The sequence below is a fragment of the Mustelus asterias genome, chromosome 14 (genome assembly GCF_964213995.1).
Source record: "Mustelus asterias chromosome 14, sMusAst1.hap1.1, whole genome shotgun sequence".
Lineage (NCBI taxonomy): Eukaryota > Metazoa > Chordata > Chondrichthyes > Carcharhiniformes > Triakidae > Mustelus > Mustelus asterias.
Window position 1 is genome coordinate 86,738,783 of NC_135814.1, and position 19,120 is coordinate 86,757,902.

Here is a 19,120-nt window from a genome sequence, read left to right on the forward strand (position 1 = left end):
CTGCCTGTCATGGGAGAACTAGATTTTGAAAATAGTAAAGGAACTAGGCAAAGCTATTGACTCATTTACCATGGGCAAAACTCTAGGTACTGATGCTATACTGCTGAACTCATCAAGCAAGAGAAACCAACAGTCCTGAAGCAACCGCACAAAATTTTGTGTCGCTTCTGGAGAGTGGAGCAGTACTCCAAGATATCATAGAATCCCTACAGTGCAGAGAGGCCAGTTGGCCCATCAACTTTGCGCCAACTCTCTGACAGAGCATCTTACCCAGACCCACTCCCCTGCCCTATTCCCGTAACTCGCACGTTCACCATGGTGAATCCTTCTAACCTATACATCTTTGGACACTAAGGGGCAATTAATTGGCCACACTTAATTGGCCAATCCGCCTAACCTGCTCAACTTTGGACTCTGGGAGGAAACCGGGGCACCCGGAGAAAACTCACGCAGACGTGGAGAGAATGTGCAAACTCCACACAGTCACCCAAAGCTGCAATTGAATCTGGGTCCTTGGCGCTGTGAGGCAGTAGTGCTAACCATTGTGCCATCATACCGCCGCATGGAGATGCAATGATTGTGACCTTGTATAAACCAAAGGGTGACCACAGCAATTGCAACAATTATAGACACACCTCTACTGTGGGCAAGTATTTGGCTTGTGCAAATCACCTTCAAGAGGGGAAGGAGGGATAAGCCTTTCTGCATCCAGCCAGTAATGGTGACAGAGAAACAATGGAACCAGTAATGGCGAGAGAGCAGGAGCGGAACCAGTAACAGTGAGAGAGAAACAGCGGGACCAGTGACAGAGAGAGAGAAACAGCAGGACCAGTAACAGCGAGAGAGAAACAGTGGGACCAGTGACGGAGAGAGAGAAACAGTGGGACCAGTAACAGCGAGAGAGAAACAGTGGGACCAGTAACAGCGAGAGAAAAACAGTGGGACCAGTAACAGTGAGAGAGAAACAGTGGGACCAGTGACGGAGAGAGAGAAACAGTGGGACCAGTAATGGCGAAAGAGAAACAGCGGGACCAGTAACAGCGAGAGAGAAACAGCGGGACCAGTAACAGCGAGAGAGAAACAGCGGGACCAGTAATAGCAAGGGAGAAACAGCGGGACCAGTAACAGCGAGAGAGAAACAGTGGGACCAGTAACAGCGAGAGAAAAACAGTGGGACCAGTAACAGTGAGAGAGGAACAGTGGGACCAGTAAATGGTGAGGCAGAAACAGTGGAGCCAGTAATGATGGGAGAGGAACAGCGGGATCATTAGAAATGAGAAAGCAACAGTTATTTATTTGGATTTAATCTCAGTTTGTTTGGGTTTAATCTCAGTTTTTTTGGGTTAATCACAGTTCTTTTGGGTTTAATCTCAGTTTGTTTGGGTTTAATCTCAGTTAGTTTGGGTTGAATCTCAGTTTGGGTTGAGGGAGCTGTTGGGGGGTGGAGCTGCAGTGTTGTATACATTGTAGCTGAAAAAATCTAGAAAAACTGATGTCATAGGAAAACTATGACCTGATTGGCGCATTGGAAATCTTTTCTAAATTCTAAAAAAAAGTGCAAAATAAATTAGTAAATTAATTAACTAAGTAGTGATGGCTGGGCAGGGAAAGTGCTGCAGCTGTATGATGTGGGAGCTGGCAGATCCCACTGCGAGGTGCAGCAATCACCTCTGCAGCAAGTGCTGATTGCTCGAAGAACTTCGGCTCAGAATTGATGAACTGGAGTCTGAGCTTCAGATACTGCGGCACATCCATGAAGGGGAGAGATATGTGGACCCTTTGTTTCAGGAGGCGGTCACACCTGGTAGATTAAGTACCTCTAATTTAGTGAGTGGTCAGGGATAACAAGGTGTGACTGCAAGTGAGGCAGGTGGAGGGATCCTGAATTCAGGAATGGAGGAGTCTCAGCTCTTCCTTATCCAACAGGTATGACGAACTTGCTCCCTGTATGGATGAGGAAAAGGGCTGTCGGGAGAAATGAGCTAGCTGACCACTGCATCGCGGTATAGGAGTCCATTCAAGAGGGGGGAGAAAAAAGACAAGTGCTAGTTTTAAGGGATTCTATAATTAAGGGGGTTGATAGCGTCCTTTGTAAGCAGGATCGAGAGTCCCACATGGTATGTTGCCTGCCTGGTGCCAGGGTGAGGGACATTTCTGACTGGCTTGAAAATGATATTAGAGTGGGAGTTGGGGGGTGTGGGGGTGGGGGGTGGGGGGGGGGGGGGGGTGGGATCCAGCTGTTGTGGTCCACGTTTGGACAAATAGCATAGGCAAGACTAGGAAAGGGGACCTATTTGTGGATTATCAGGCACTAGGAACCAAATTAAAGAGCAGGTTCTCAAGGGTTATAAACTCTGGATTATTAACCGAGCCACATGTGAATTGGCATAGGGATGAGAAAATTAGGAAAGCAAACACGTAGCTGAAGTAGTGATGCGGGAAAGAGGGGCATGGAGCACTAGCATCAGTATTGGAACAGGATGGATTTGTCTTCCCTTTAACTGATCTGGGGCTAGTGTTCTAGCAGAAAGGATAAATAGGGTCGTCACAAGGACTTTAAACTAGCAAGTAGGGGGGAAGAAAAGGGTAAAACTACAGGAAGTATATTGGTTAATGGGAAGCAAGGAATCAGGTTAGCATGTGCAGAGGAAGGTGGAACTACATGGAAAATTATGAAAAAAGTTAAAAGGAAGGAGAACTCAAGAGATATTATTAATGGCGGTGTTAGGATTCAAATGGAGTTATATAAACTAGCAAAAGGACACTTTACCTAAATGATTGCTACAAATCATCCTGAATGAGTATGATTTAGTGGCCATTACAGAGACATGGCTGCAGGGTGGTTACGACAGGGAGTTAAATTTCCAGTTGTGTCAGACCTTTCAGAAGGACAGACAGGAAGGTAAGGGAGGTGGTGTAGCTCTGATACTTAAGGATGATATCAGGGCGGTAGTGAGGGACATATAGGTTCTGTGGAGAAAAGGGTTGAATCCATTTGGGTGGAAATCAGAAATAGGCGTAGTCTATAGATTACTAAATAATATCACAGTGGGACAGTCAATAAACAAAGAAATAACTGATGCATGTAAAAATGGTATGGCAATTATCATGGGGGATTTTAATCTACAAGTCGATTGGTCAAACCAGGTCAGTCAAGGCAGCCTTGAGGAGGAGTTCATAGAATGTATCCACGATAGTCTCCTCGAATAGTATGTAATGGAACCTACAAGGGAGCAAGCTATCCTAGATCGGGTCCTGTGTAATGAGACAGAAATAATTAATGATCTCACAGTTAGGGATCCTCTCGGAAGGAGCGATCACAGTATGGTTGAAGTTAAAATGTAAAATACAGATGGAGCGAGAGAAGATAAAATACCAGTGTCTTGTACTTGAACAAAGGAGACTACAATGAGATGAGGGAGGAATTGGCTAAGGTAGACAGGAGCAAAAGCTTTATGGTGGGACAACTGAGGAGCAGTGGAGGACTTGTAAAGTGATCTTTCACAGTGCTCAGCAAAAGTATATACCAGTGATAAGGAAGGACTGTAGAAAAAGAGATAATCAGTCATGGATATCTAAGAAAATAAAGGAGGGTAACAAATTGAAAGAAAATGTATACAAAGTGGCAAAGATTAGTGGGAAACTAGAGGATTGGGAAATCTTTAAAGGTCAATAGAAAGCAACGAACAAAGCTATAAAGAAAAATAAAATAGATTATGAGAGTAAACTAGCTCAGAATATAAAAACAGTTAGCAAAGGTTTCTATAAATATATAAAATGAAAAAGAGTGGCTAATGTAAACATTGGTCTTTTAGAGGATGAGAAGGGGGATTTAATAATGGGAAATGAGGAAATGGCCGATACAGGTATTTTGTATCAGTCTTCACAGTGGAAGACACAAATAATATGCCAGAAATTGATGACAAGGAGGCTATGGCAGGTGAAGACCTAGAAACGATCATTATCACTAAAGAGGGAATGTTGGGCAAGCTAATGGGGCTAAGGTAGACAAGTCTCTTGGCCCTGATGGATTGCATCCCAGGATGCTAACAGAGATGGCAGGAGAAATAGCAAATGTACTCGTGGTAATTTACAAAAATTCACTGGACTCTGGGGTGTGTCCTTGCACATGAATTGTAAAATAGTAAAAAGTGGTTTGCAGGTGCAGCAGGTAATTAAGGCGGCAAATGGAATTTTGTCCTTCATTGCTAGAGGGATGAAGTTTAAAAACAGGGAGGTTATGTTGCAGCTGTACCTGGAGTACTGTGTACAGTTTTGGTCTCCTTACTTGAGAAAGGAACTACTGACACTGGAGGGGGCGCAGAGGAGATTCACTAGGTTGATTCCGGAGTTGAGAGGGTTGGCTTATGAGGAGAGACTGAGTAGACTGGGACGATACTCATTGGAATTTAGAAGAGTGAGGAAGGGATCTTATAGAAGCATATAAAATTATGAAAGGAATAGGTAAGATAGAAGCAGAGAGGTTGTTTCCACTGGCGGGTAAAACTAGAACAAGGGGGCAGAGCCTCAAAATAAGGGGGAGCAGATTTAGGATTGAGTTGAAGAAGAACTTCTTCACCCAAAGGGATGTGAAACTGTAGAATTCCCTGCCCAGTGAAGCAGTTGAGGCTACCTCATTGAACGTTTTTAAGGCAAGAATCTATAAATTGTTGAACAGTAAAGGAATTAAGGATTATGGTGAGCTGATCTCCTGGGTGAAAATTTAAACCAGAGTCAAGCTACCTCTTCTACATTTTCAAATTAAGTGATAGTTAAGTGCCAATCACCATCAACTAGTGCATTGTCCATGGCAACATCTCTACCAATCAGAATCCATTTGCCAACCGATCTGTATTCTCTCCTCATACAGTATAAAGTTGTTTCTTTTGTTTGGCTAATGGCTGGGGGGAGACGGGGGGATAGACAGACAGCTGCATGTGCAGTGGTTGGGGTTGAGTTCCATGCATTTGACTTTTTAACCTTAGGGTGGCATGGTGGCAGTGTTTAGCACTGCTGCCTCACAGTGACAGGGACCCGGGCTTGATTCCAGCCTTGAGTGGTTGTCTGCGTGGTGTTTGCACATTCTTCCCATGTCTGTGTGGGTTTCCTTTGGGTGCTCCGGGTTCCTCCCATAGTCCAAAAATGTGCAGATTAGGTGGGTTGACTGTGCTAAAGTGCCCTTTAGTGTCCCAAAATGTGTAGGTTAGGGGGATTAGCAGGTTAAATATGTGGGGTTATGGGGATAGTGTGGGAGGTGGGCCAAGATAAGATGCTCTGTTGCAGAGTCAGTGCTGAGCCAAATGGCCTCCTTCTGCACTGCATGGATTCTGTGATATTCTTTGCTGCTCATTTTAAGAAGTGTTGATGTCAATGTCAGGATCTGTCACCACTAAGGTGGAGATCATGCTCCCATCATGAATCCTAGACATTGGCTAAACAAAACGATATTAGTTTGCTCTCTGAAATCGGTTTTCAATATCACTTATGCTTAGAGTTCAATATTTATACTGGCTAGTTTTTAGCGCAAACAAGGATATCATTTTCTGGAATGGGAGAAGTATTATGATTGTAGCTATTCCCTGTGGAAAATCAAGTTGATAAAAACAATGATTTCAAAAAATGCAGTAAAGAAAATATTTTGAAGGATGTCACATCTTGAAATGAGCTTGCACCTAAACTCACACAAAAGTGGTTAAATGGGGCTGTAGGCTGCATCAAGTTCAGATTCCTCTCAATCTGTAGTGTGCACATGATTGAAAGAATTCCTCCTCAAATTATATTTGGAGACTCACTTAAATTGATTTGTGATTGTTCATAAATTTCACTCCTAATATTTATTTAATATGTCAAGCTGTTCACCATCTAAGTAACTGAAGCACAGTGTGGTGTGATGCCCAGTGAAGGTATGTCCTATTCACAACTTCAAACATGGACTGAGTTTGTACATAATTTCTCAGAACTGTCTTTCATTTAAAAATGGACGCTGACAAGACTTTTTAAGGTGACTGCTGAAGTCAGGTAGACTCCCTATCTGCAAGTCAAGGTGTAACAAAAGAAAGCTAACAAGATCAATTATCTACAAGTGTGAGATATAACCAACTATCTGCCATTATGTACTGATGGTTTTATACTTCGAAATCATCCTGGTTGAACAATACCAGGTTTGGTCATGTGACCAAAACTGGCTTGAGATAACTTTTTTAAATCTAAGGACCAAAAGGAATTGGGCAGCGCACAGAAACACCAAAAGTGACAGCAGCTGCTGGAAAAGGTTGTGTCACCTTTGCCTTACGAACCTGGAGTGTATACAACTTAATAGAGCCTCACAGCCTGATTCCAAAATTCCAAGTCCACCTGCAAAAAAATTCAACCTCCTGATACAAAAATCAGAAGTGCCTAAAACTGTGCCCAGCTGAACATTCATCTCTTCAACTACAACTCAAGAATGGAAAAAACTCCTTTCTTTACCGGGCCTGTACCAATGGTTGTCCTACATTGAGTCAGACACTTGAACTATGAGATTTCTTTTGTTTATCATTTGTAAAAATTCAATATTTTCTTTAATGATATCTTTCTCGAGTATGTGTGTGAATGAATGAATAATCTTCTTTATTTAAACACATGAAAGTCTGCTGCTGGTTTCTTAAATTGGCCACATGGTAAAAAGGGGGCATGGAAATGCATACATCAGCTTTCCAAGAGAATTTTGATTTGATTTATCATTGTCACATGTATTAGTATATAGTGAAAAGTGTTATTTTTTGCGTGCTAAACAGACAAAACATACTGTCAATGTGAAGAAGACACCGAAGGTTTGCCATCAACCGTTCTGAAAGCAACAACCTCCTGACTTATTAATAGTAACTGACTTATTCACTATTATTCATGTTGAACTTTTTTTGAATTTGTTTGGGGACATTCAATTTAAGGGGAGAGGAAATGTTATGTATTTGTTTTTATTCTGACTAGTCTACCGGAATACCAACCGTTCCACAACCGAGAACTCTCCTGCCTTACTTCTGATAAAAAGGCAGCTGCTAACCCTAACCCTCACTGGAGCTCTGCTGTATTAATGTATGCACTGGAAGTGATGGAGTAGACCTAGCACAGGAACAGAGAGAAAAGAAGCAGCCATTAATAAAGCTCCATTCATTTTTAATCAAAGTCTGTCCCGTGTATCACCTCTCCAATACACAACAGTATCTGTTATTTTATATTGCCTTTCCTTGTTCTTGCTACAAGAGTGTATCACTTCACACTTCTCTGCATTAAACTTCATCTACCATGTGCATTTAAACTTCATCTACCATGTGCTTGCCCACTTCACCTGCCTGTCCATGTCTGTTTGAAGTCTATCACTATCATCACAGTTCATAATACCTCCAAGTTTTGTGCCATCTGCAAATTTTGAAATATTCTCTACACATCTGAGTATAGATCACTAATATAGATTTACAAAATACTAACTCCTGGGAAACCCCACTTTCTGGGCTTGATTTTCCGGTTGCGCCCACCCCAGGACTGGAAATTCCTACCCAAAGTTTTTGGACCTTTAAATGGTTCGTCAAATTGTTCGTCCCACCTGCGGCGATTTCCACGGCAGATGGAACCAGAAATTTGCCTGTATTTCTTCCTCAGGTCTGAAAAACCACAACTTGGAATTTGCACTGTCATTCTAATTCTTCACCTTGCTCTCAAACTGATCTCTCTATTCTCATCCTATTGCAATATTCCAGTCAAGCTAAATGTAGACTGGAGGAATACCATCTCACATTTCAATTCGGTACTTTACAACCTTCCGGAATTCAACAATTCCAATGCCCTGATTTGCCCCCATTTCATTTCCTTTTCTTTGCATGTTTCAGTCTTGCTCTTGTTTTTTTTTCTCTTATTTCTGCTTTTTGGCTGTCAGCTATTCATCATCCTGCAATTCACATCTCTTCCAGATACAGCTTTTGTTTTTTTATTTGACCCATTTCCTTTGGCCTTGCACCAAAATCTCTTTTGTCATTAATTTCTCCTGTCTTCCATCCTATTACAGACCCTCTCTTTATTGTTTCCACTCTCTCCCATTTCACCCACGTAAAATCTATATTTCTATTTTTCCCAGTTCTGATAATCAGCTATTGACTTAAAATGCTAACTCTGTTTCTTTATCCACAGATGCTGCCATGTCCGCTGAGTATTTCCAGTAATTTCTCATTTTAAGATTAATATAGCAAGTTTATCCTCAATAATAGGGGAGCACCAGGTGTCAATGCAAAACCATCTTCAATCAGAAATGCTGAGTGTGTGGTCCATAATGGCCACCTTCTGAGGTGCCTTTCATCACAGATGCCAGAGTTGAGCCAATTGAACTCACTCTGTATGACATCAAGAAATGGCTGAGCACTCCGGAAACAGGAAAGGTTATTGGCCCTGACAACATCCCGCCAGTGGTACAGAAGACTTGTGCTCCAGGACAAGCTACATCCTTAACCAAGCTGTTCTAGTATGGTTGCAACACTAGCATCTACCTGACAATTCGGAAAATTGCACAGATATATCCTGACAACAAAAATCCGATCAGGCTAATTCTCAAGGTCAGTTGGGATGAGCAACAAATTCACCTTGGCAGCGACGCCCATATCCCACCCAGGAGTACAAAAAAAACCATTTTGTATTTATATAGTGCCTTTAATGTAGTAAAATTTTTCAAGGTGCTTTCCAATAGTGGCATCAGACAAAATTTGTCAGTGAGCCCCTTTCGTTATATGGCTGGGGAAGGAATGATTGTTCGATGTCATGGTTAACAATTCATTGTGAGCCTCCAATCTAAATTGGAGCATCTGCAATGCAATTTCACGATTGTGGCAACAGTAGTCCTTTCAGCTGATTGTCAGAGCTCTGGTGTGCTGCAAAGATACACATTGTGCAGAGAAAATTATGGAAGCATTTTAGGATCTAAACTGTTCTTGCTAATCTTTTAGATTTCACAGAATGCCTCTGTTACATCACACTGCATTTGATCCTGCTTCTGCTCTAGTGTGTTGAGTTATTAAAATATTTAAAAAAGGTCACCACTTGACTTCCAGATAAATTATTTCAACATAAGTGCCATCTTTAATGTCTTTAAATCCAATGGTATCATTTGGATTTTAATGCCTGGGGTGTAATTCTTTAGTCCAGGCAGCTGACAATACTTATGCTTAGAAAGAAGCAAGACTTGAAAAAGGAATGCTTTCCATTAATCGACGTATTATAGTAAGTCACAGCATGGTTGTCTAGTCACAACCAGACACCATCAATGATGAATACTTCTCACTGCATATTTGAGAATTTTCAAAGACAAACACAACCTCTGGATCAGTCCCTCTGGGTAACCAAAGTTAACTGAATATGTGCTTGTGGAATGACCACATAAAAAGTGATTGAAGGAATAAGTGAACACGTCTCAAAGCAGCACTGCTTAATGAGAAAAAGTGTTCAGCAAATACCTTTGTGGGGAAGAAAGATTTCCACGTGCCATTTTCAGTATAATATCTTTCCATGCAAGTCACATGATGAATGTGCCATGATTCTCCCATCCCAACCCGCAACTTTTCTGGCGGGTTGAGTTGGAAGGTGCGCTTCGCCGGCCTTATTCTGGGATTTGCGCATGCGCATGTGCATCACCCAGAGCCGGAGAACAGTCATCGTTCAGACCATGCTGGAAACTGGCGGGAAGTCAGGTAAGTAATTTGAATCTGTTTTAAATGTATTTTAAATCTATTTTTAATGTAATTATCAGGAACTTACCGATCCCGATTGAATCTCCCACCCCGCCAGAGTACTTCATTCCGGTGGGGTTTAAAGTAGCTCCCCACGTTAGGGGAATTAGCGGGAGACCCCGTTGGAATGAAGGGGGGGGGGCAATTGGGGTCCCTCCAGGGGGTCGGGCGGCAGATGGGGTGGTGCCTCCTTTGCATGGGCCCCCTGACAGTGCCAGCCCTGTGCCCCCGGCACTGCCCAAGGGGCAAAGTGCCCACTGCCCAAGGGGAAAATGCTTGAATCTATCATCAAGGAAGAAATAGCGAGACATCTGGATATAAATTGTCCTATTGGTAAGACGCAGCATGGGTTCATGAAGGGCAGGTCATGTTTGACTAATTTGGTGGAATTCTTTGAGAACATTACATGTGCAGTGGACAATGGGGAACCTGTGGATGTGGTGTATCTGGATTTCCAGAAGGCATTTGACAAGGTGCTGCACCAAAGACTGCTACATAAGATAAAGGTGCACTGTGTTACGGGTAATGGATAGAGGATTGGTTAGCTAACAGAAAGCAAAGAGTGGGGGTAAATGGGTGTTTTTCTGGTTGGCGATCAGTGACTAGTGGTGTGCCTCAGGGATCAGTGTTGGGACCGCAATTGTTTACGATTTACATAGATGATTTGGAGTTGGGGACCAAGTGTAGTGTGTCAAAATTCGCAGATGACACTAAGATGGGTGGAAGAGCAAAGTGTGCAGAGGACGCTGAAAGTCTGCAAAGGGATATAGATAGTCTAAGTGAGTGGGTGAGGGTCTGGCAGATGGAGTACAACGTTGGTAAATGTGAGGTCATCCATTTTGGTAGGAATAACAGCAAAATGGACTATTATTTAAATGGTAATAAATTGCAGCATGCTGCTGTGCAGAGGGACCTGGGTGTCCTTGTGCAGGAATCTCAAGGAGCTGGTTTGCAGGTACAGCAGGTAATTAAGAAGGCAAATGGAATTTTGTCCTTCATTACGAGAGGGTCGGAGTTTAAAAGCAGCGAGATTATGTTGCAGCTGTATAAGGTGCTGGTGAGGCCACACCTGGAATACTGTGTACAGTTTTGGTCTCCTTACTTGAGAAAGGATATACTGGCACTGGAGGGGGTGCAGAGGAGATTCACTAGGTTGATTCTGGAGTTGAGAGGGTTGGCTTATGAGGAGAGACTGAGTAGACAGGGACTATACTCATTGGAATTCAGAAGAATGTGGGGAGATCTTATAGAAACATATAAGATTATGAAGGGAATAGATAAGATAGAAGCAGGGAAGTTGTTTCCACTGGCAGGTGAAACTAGAATTAGGGGGCATAGCCTCAAAATAAGGGGAAGCAGATTTAGGACTGAGTTGAGGAGGAACTTCTTTACACAAAGGGTTGTGAATCTGTGGAATTCCCTGCCCAGTGAAGCAGTTGAGGCTACCTCATTGAATGCTTTTAAGGCAATGATAGATACATTTTTGAACAGTAAAGGAATTAAGGGTTATGGTGAGTGGGCGGGTAAGTGGAGCTGAGTCCACAAAAAGATCATCCATGATCTTATTGAATGGCGGAGCAGGCTCGAGGGGCCGAATGGCCTACTCCTGCTCCTAATTCTTATGTTCCCATGCCCAGGGGGTACCTTGGCACTGCCCATTGGGCATCGGGCAGTGCCAAGGGGGTGGGGCCTACTGTGGATGGGACCTAGGGGCGATCAGTGGGGGTGCCATTCTGCATGGCAGTCGGTCTGGGATGGAGGCAGCGATTGAAGTGGGCTGGGGGGGGCGGGGGGTGATCTGCCGGCATGAGGAGGGTGGGGCGATTGCCACTGCTGGGGGGGGAGAGGGGGGGGGCTGCTGTACACTGGGGCACTCTGGGACGGGGGTCGGAGGAGTCAGGGCTGGCCCGGGAATTGTTGTGGGGGCCACGATCGGGCAATGGCGGGGGGCTGGAGGGGCAGCACTGCAGGGGTCCCGGGCCGGCCAGTGATTGAGCTGGGTATTTGGGGAGACTGACAGATCGCAGCCACTATTCATGCGCAGAGTTCCAGAAATGTCAGGCTCCGGCATGAATAGACCCCGCCCCTCCTGGGTTTTTAATAAGATTCACGATTGGGACCTCTGCAGAGCACAGAGCGGGGAGATTCAAGCGAGAAACAGTTAGATCTAGAACAGTTTTTTCCACCAATTCAGCGCTTTTGGGAGCATCACGGCCGTGATTTCCACTTCACATTTGTTTTGGAAAATAATTTTAAAAGGTGCTTTTGTTATAAAAAAAATTTCTCATGAGGATATCACATTTTTAAGCTTACTACCTTAATATAGATTCTTTAGAATGAACAAGCAAATCAGATCCAAGAAAACTGGGGCCAAGAGTTTTCACTCCTGTTCATGAGGGGTGGGTTTGGTGAGGGAACGGAAAATAGCATGAGAAGTGCAAAATCGAGTTTTATGTTGAAATGATTGTTCCCTATCCCTGTCGGTAATGGGTCGCATTTCCCGATGATCAACGTCAGGAACTTCATTATAATAATTTTACTGATCATTATCAGGCCTGAACGCCAGAATCACCCCGTGTCAAAAAATCCATCTATAGCAGAACGATGGCAGAGTGGCATTAGGCTAGCACTACCCTGGCAGCCCCCATGCACTACCATGGCATTATCTGGGCAATACCCTGCTACTGCCTAGGCACTACCCAGGCACTACCCTGGCCCTATCTGGAAACTACCCTGGCATTGCCTGAACAACACCTGGATGGTGCCCAGGTGGGTCCAACTTGATGTCCAGGCAGTGCCTATGTATACCCTTTTGATGATGTGGAGATGTCGGCGTTGGACTGGGGTAAACACAGTAAGGAGTCTAACAACACCAGGTTAAAGTCCAACAGGTTTATTTGGTAGCAAATACCATTAGCTTTCGGAGCGCTGCTCCTTCGTCAGATGGAGTGGAAATCTGCTCGCAGCAGATTTCCACTCCATCTGATGAAGGAGCAGCGAGCGCTCCGAAAGCTACTGGCGTTTGCTACCAAATAAACCTGTTGGACTTTAACCTGGTGTTGTTAGACTCCTTACTGTGTTTACCCTTTTGATGCCCAGGCAGTGTGCAGGAGTTGCCCATTTTATGCCCAGGAAATACCTGGGTAGTGCCAAGGTGGTGCTGGGGGGGCACTTGGGTGAATAGGTTTGCTTGCTACGCACTGCGGCAGCCTTTAAAAGTGGCATCCCGGATCATCGAGTGTCTGAGTTGATTGCAGGGCAGGAGAATACAGGCTGCCCCCACCAGCGATATGTCATGGGACCCATGACTTGAAGTTTATTTTAAAGATCCATTACCATTGCCTTGGGCGGTTTGAAAGCTGCTTTTCCTGCCCGACATCAGCCTTTGCCGATCTTTGATGCAATGGATTACCTGATAGTAATAGAATGCATGTGAGTGATAGGCATGAAATGTGGAAAGGAAGCTGCTGGGCTTATGACACTCGCCTGCAAGTCTAACACGAGAAGATTACCTGGTGTCGTATATTGTGTAGGGTCTGTGATATCACAACCAGATACTGGTAGTTCTCCTATTTGAACCAAGCCTCAGGGTAACTGACTGAATCTGTGTTCCCAATGTATAGCCCATAACTGAATTCCACTGGGGAATCTTGTGTGGACTTAATTGAACACTGAACATTTTATGAAATTACCATGCTTGCTGGGATTGCCTTGATGGCCTAGACTCATAATGAGCTGCAGAGCCACCTAATGTATAAAATGCAGCAATTCATCCCTGCCCCTTTACAGCAGCAGAAGGTTTCTCCAGATTGCTGATAAAGAAGGAAGGACAAATGCATACATTGTATTTTTTGTATTCCTCTCTAAGCCTCAACCTCAGCGTGGCCAGTATCCTCCAGAGTTCTCTCAGCGTGGCCAGTATCCTCCAGAGTTCTCTCAGCGTGGCCAGTATCCTCCAGAGTTCTCTCAGCGTGGCCAGTATCCTCCAGAGTTCTCTCAGCGTGGCCAGTATCCTCCAGAGTTCTCTCAGCGTGGCCAGTATCCTCCAGAGTTCTCTCAGCGTGGCCAGTATCCTCCAGAGTTCTCACAGCGTGGCCAGTATCCTCCAGAGTTCTCTCAGCGTGGCCAGTATCCTCCAGAGTTCTCTCAGGGTGGCCAGTATCCTCCAGAGTTCTCTCAGGGTGGCCAGTATCCTCCAGAGTTCTCACAGCGTGGCCAGTATCCTCCAGAGTTCTCTCAGGGTGGAATTAAAAAGTGTCTCAATATAGGAAAATATTTCAGAACAATTATTTCCAATATTTTCTGTTGGTGGGGTAGGCTGGGCGCATTTTTAAAATTGGAGAAATATATACTCCACTTAACAAAACATCCCTAAATAAATACACTTTGTGTAATAATTAAATACACTTCTTACACTCCAATGAATCAGTACACTTTTTCTTCTGTGGTATAAATTGTTGTGATTGTTTGAAATTTGGTATTCTTGTAATTGTCCTGGTAAGACCAAAAACGTCAGCAACATGTTCTCTCGTCTCAGTAATATTTAAGTCCCATACGACCAAGCGACGGTTAAATATACTTGCCGACACTTTCCAATTTCACTGCAGCGCGTTTTCGCACAACAGAAGTGGGGGGTGGGGGGAGCAAAAATTCACTACTTTCTACTTTCTTTCACTTTTGCTTAATTCCACAAAGCCTGAAGACTTGTCTTTTTACAATTACTTGTCCCATTCCCACTATTTTTTACTGTTTGATAGGAATCAATTCATCCCTTCTCATCTAGGGCGTAACAATTTGGCAGGGTGGGGGGAGGGGGAGGAGTCATCCAGATGTTAGGGACCAGATCAGAAACTCCAAAGTACATTATGAAGTTATCCTAGACCCCAACTTTATTTGATTTTGGCATTAGTGCGAGCAAAAAGCTCCAGGTGTGATTCTATTGACCCACTCGGTAGTTTTTATTTTTAAAAAAGGTTCATTTAAGAACACAGTTAGAATATAACAAAAAGAATGATCATAACGTTTACCAATTTAAATACCTAAACATAACAAGTTGTAATTCTTAACAGCTAACTATCTCTTGAGTTCCAATTTAGGCAATATCCCCATAGACATACATCCCTCTTCAGAACCAGTTAGCGCCAAGCACAGATATGCTCACATGGGTGCTAGATTTCCAGCTATTTAACACCTCTGGACAGAGATCCAGAAAGACACCTGTCTTCTGGCTCCCATACAGCAGTCTCCAGAGAAAGAGATAATCTCAAACACCAGAATCTCAGAGAAATAGAGCTATTTCCTGTAGGTCCCTGTCTCCAATCTCCAGAGAGACACAGAGCTTTTTCTGCTCTCGACAGATCCCAAATAGCAATTGAACTGGGTTTTTCTCTGTGAGCCAAGCCGTGCCCAGTCACATGACCTTACTTGTCGATCAACCGAATCAAGTCCTACTCTGAGAAACCCCAGGGGAAAACACTAAAATAACAGAACAGCATTAGTCCAGATTTAAACAAGCATTCCAGCTATTAAGATCGATTATGCTTCTGCAGAATCGACACGTAGGTTTGCCGGTTATAGACAAAGTGGCATTGATAATAGAATGGACTGCTAAAAAATACTTCCATCAGAAACATGGCGCAAATACCTTTCTTAAAGGCACAGTATCATAACACAGCTGAATGTCGACAAATTGAGGGGTCTCACCCAGAACAAAAACTTTGGGAAAGCCTCTTCTGGGGGTGTTTGTAACAGTGGATATTACTGAGGAGGTGGTTCCAACTGCTTTTGAAATCGGACTACAAGGCAGAGTTTGCGAAAATGACAGATACCCAGAAACTGTTCAGTGACTGTTCAAAGGGGTATCAGAGCATACCTAATGATTGAGGCCATCTCTGTAGTTTAATATAGTCACCACTCCTCTAGATATTTCCACCTCCAAATTATTAATCTTTCAATCCAGTGCCCAACTTCAAGCCTTAAAACACACCAGGCCTCTTTACCACTAGGTAACCATATCAATAATAATCATCTGATTGATAAGTCAGCACAAAATAAGTGCACACATTTTCTGTCTAAATGGCTTACTACTACATGCAGGAACAGATAAGAAAAGCAGGATTCTGTCCACTGTCACCTCTCCACTCAGGTTATTGCATGCAATTTCCTCAATTATTTGATGGTAACAAAGGGACCACTTTCATAATTTGTAAAAAACTTTCAAAGCCACAGGACATAACTGAGCTCAATGACAAACTCACCCTCTAATCACCCTCAACCAATTCAATGTAATAGGAGGTCTTATGGCACAATGGTTGCACCCCTACCTCTGGACTAGAAGCTCTGGGTTCAAGTCCAACGTCAGGATTTGTTGGTCATGGATGGATCATTCATAATGTGGTTCATTCCCGTTGGCTGATAATCAGCTCGGGAATACTTCCATCACTATTGCCCAAAAAGGGTAAAACAATGTATGTATGTGAACGTATGCCAAAGGAAAAGTGTAATACAGTCTAATGCAGATAATTTACAGAATGAAAGTCAAACTTATCATTCCAACCCACTCCTTATGTTCTTCCCATGTCCTGACAATCTACAAGTATAGTTACACGAATGCTCAAGTAAAACTTTCCAATTAATCCGCACTGGGGAACAGTCTTCTTATCTCAAATAAACAACTACAGCCAGCCATGAAGAAAGTAAATAACATGACAATGGCATGACATCTCATAAAGAGCCTTTGAGAAGCATGATAAGTTTTTAAAAATTACTCTTTAGCTGCTTGTTTATTTATATGTAACTTCTTTCAGGACAAGTGTCAAATAACTGCAACTCTTAGAAACTGTCAGCTCACCCTAAACCTTTCTGCACCAAGTTTTCAAGCAATCACAGTTGATGAAACAAAATTAAATGGTTCTAAAAATCTTCAGTCCCGTTGTCTAATCAAACTGACTGGTTCTGATAGCCTCTAATGCCAGTTTTGAATCTAGTTCCATCTTCCAAATCACGTAATTTGTAGTGACAACGAATTTGATAACTTCTAGTTCCTCCAGCTTAATGTTGACAAAACAGAAGTCATCCTCTTTGGCCTTACCCATAACTAAACAAGGGCGGCATGGTGGCAAGTGGTTAGCTCTGCTGCCTCACAGCGCCAGGGGTCCAGGGTTCAATTCTGGCCATGGGTGACTGTCTGTGGAGTTTGCACGTTCTTTCCATATCTGCATGTGTTTCCTCGGGGTGCTCTGGTTTCCTTTCATAGTCCAAAGATGTGCACGTTAGATGGATTAACCATGGTAAATGTGTAGGGTTATGGAGATAGGTGGGGGGAAGGGCCTCTGTCAGAGAGTCAGTGCAGACTCAATGGGCCGAATGGCCCCCTCCTGCACCGTAGGGATTATATAAATCACTGGCTGCCGATTCGGGCCAAGGCAAAAAAATATATAAAACCCTGCAATGCTGCTCTATCCGAGCTCAGCTTTCTCACCACATTCCTCAGCCCAAAATAAAATTTGTATCAAAATCACCCTCTTCCAGTTCTCAAATACTTTCCACCTCCATCCTTATCTCTTGCTCTGTGTTGCTACTTGCAGTTCAATGCTGCTATCCCCTTTAGATTTTATTTCTCTACACACTTTCTTACCAGCTTTCCTGCTTTGACTACAATTCATAAATAATGTTGTAGCCCACATTCGGGCAGCACGGTGGCACAGTGGTTAGCATTGCTGCCTCACAGTGCCAGGCACCTGGGTTCGATTTCCAGTTTGGGTCACTGTCTGTGTGGAGTCTGCACATTCTCCCCATGTCAGTGTGGATTTCCTTCGGGTGCTCTGGTTTCCTCCCATAGTCCAAAAGATGTGCTGGTTAGGTGTACTGGCCACGCTAAATTCTCCCACAGTATACCCGAACTGGTGCCAGTGTATGGCAACTGGGAGATTTTCACAGTAACTTCATTGCAGTGTTAATGTAAGCCATTTGTGATACTAATAAATAAACTTTAAAAATTAAACATTCTGAGCTGTGAATTCAGTACCTCTGTACTCACCTTGCTCCAGATAATAAACTTGCTTAAATCCATCCTCATGCCTTGCCCAATCAAAGCCATCTTCTGCACCCATTTTCCCTCCATGACCTGCTGCTCCTGCATTGGTTCATTCTTTGTTTCCAGTTACCTCCCTTCACCATTGGCAGCTGTTCGTTTAGACACCATGTTCCCACCTTCTGTAACTTCATTAACAAGTCTGCTTTGTCATACCTTTCTCTACTTTCAAAACCATTTTAAAGATATGTCTACCCAACAGTGATGCCAATTATCCAACCCTTCTCTGCTTTTTATCCTGTTTTCTTGCGCAATCCATTGCACAGCACTCTGAGGAGTCATTCTGTTACACAAATTAGCTCAAAGAAATGTATGTTGATGATATATTAATTCAAATTCTGGACAGTTGATAAATATGAAACCAACAACAAAAAATAACAGAGTTAACGCAGACAGCTTAAAAGAATGAAACAGGAACAATCAACTCAATTCCTTGGTACAATTCAATGGCAACTCTGACTTCCTACTGGGATTTTATTCCAAAAGTTGGATATTCCATTCTTACTGTCCCAGGATAAGATACAGAAGGGTCAGATATGACAGGATTTTAGACATTCCACAAAGGCACTGAAACAAGAATAGGGTCATTGTATTGACGATGGGGATGTCGAGCTAACTATGTTAACAAGGCCCTAATGTTAAAATTGTCTGAGTGTTCACATCTTCGGCCTTACTGATCCTTTGGTAGATTTCAGGCTCCCCTGCATCTCCCATTAAAATTAGGGCCATTATTCAGTGAGAAATGACATTGGCACAGGTGACAGTTGAGTGGGAAAAGGGAAAAGAGCCAAAAGGCAATTTGAAGATGGAAGTATAGTTTAAAATAAAAATAGTAAGCTTAGTGAAACGGAATTTATTTTAGTTTACTCACCACTCTTCTTGTAGAAGATCAGTTCAGTCTTGAACTCACGCTTCTCATCCAGTGCTTTTTGGATCTGGATTTTCATGGCTTCGTTTGTTTCTACTCCATAGAGAAATTTACAAGCACAGCTCTTCTGCATGAGTTCAGCTCGGGCATAGCCAGTCAGTTCGCAGAATCCATCGGAGCAGTATACTATTGGATAGACGTTCAATACCTGAGCATTTCCCAGAACAAAGTTGCTGTCTGTTGAATTGAAAAAGATACATGGTTTTTAACTGTTTTTTCAAGATAATTAAAAATGTTTAAGGAAATTAACTCACAGCAATGTTAAGTGTCAAGAATATCATAAAAACAGTTATTGTTGATTTTTAATTGCCTGATTAAATGGCCTAGCCATTCAGTTGTACGAAACTGCTA

At 43.1% G+C, this 19,120-nt stretch overlaps 1 protein-coding gene across 1 annotated transcript in view; it reads right to left on the reverse strand.

Moving 5' to 3' along the window:
- Positions 1 to 19,120, reverse strand: part of kcnh3 (potassium voltage-gated channel, subfamily H (eag-related), member 3) — a 717,440-nt gene that overhangs the window by 448,796 nt on the left and 249,524 nt on the right. The window contains exon 2 of the mRNA XM_078227725.1: positions 18,713 to 18,946. Coding sequence (XP_078083851.1) covers positions 18,713 to 18,946 — 234 coding nt within the window. The remainder of the gene's footprint in view (positions 1 to 18,712; positions 18,947 to 19,120) is intronic.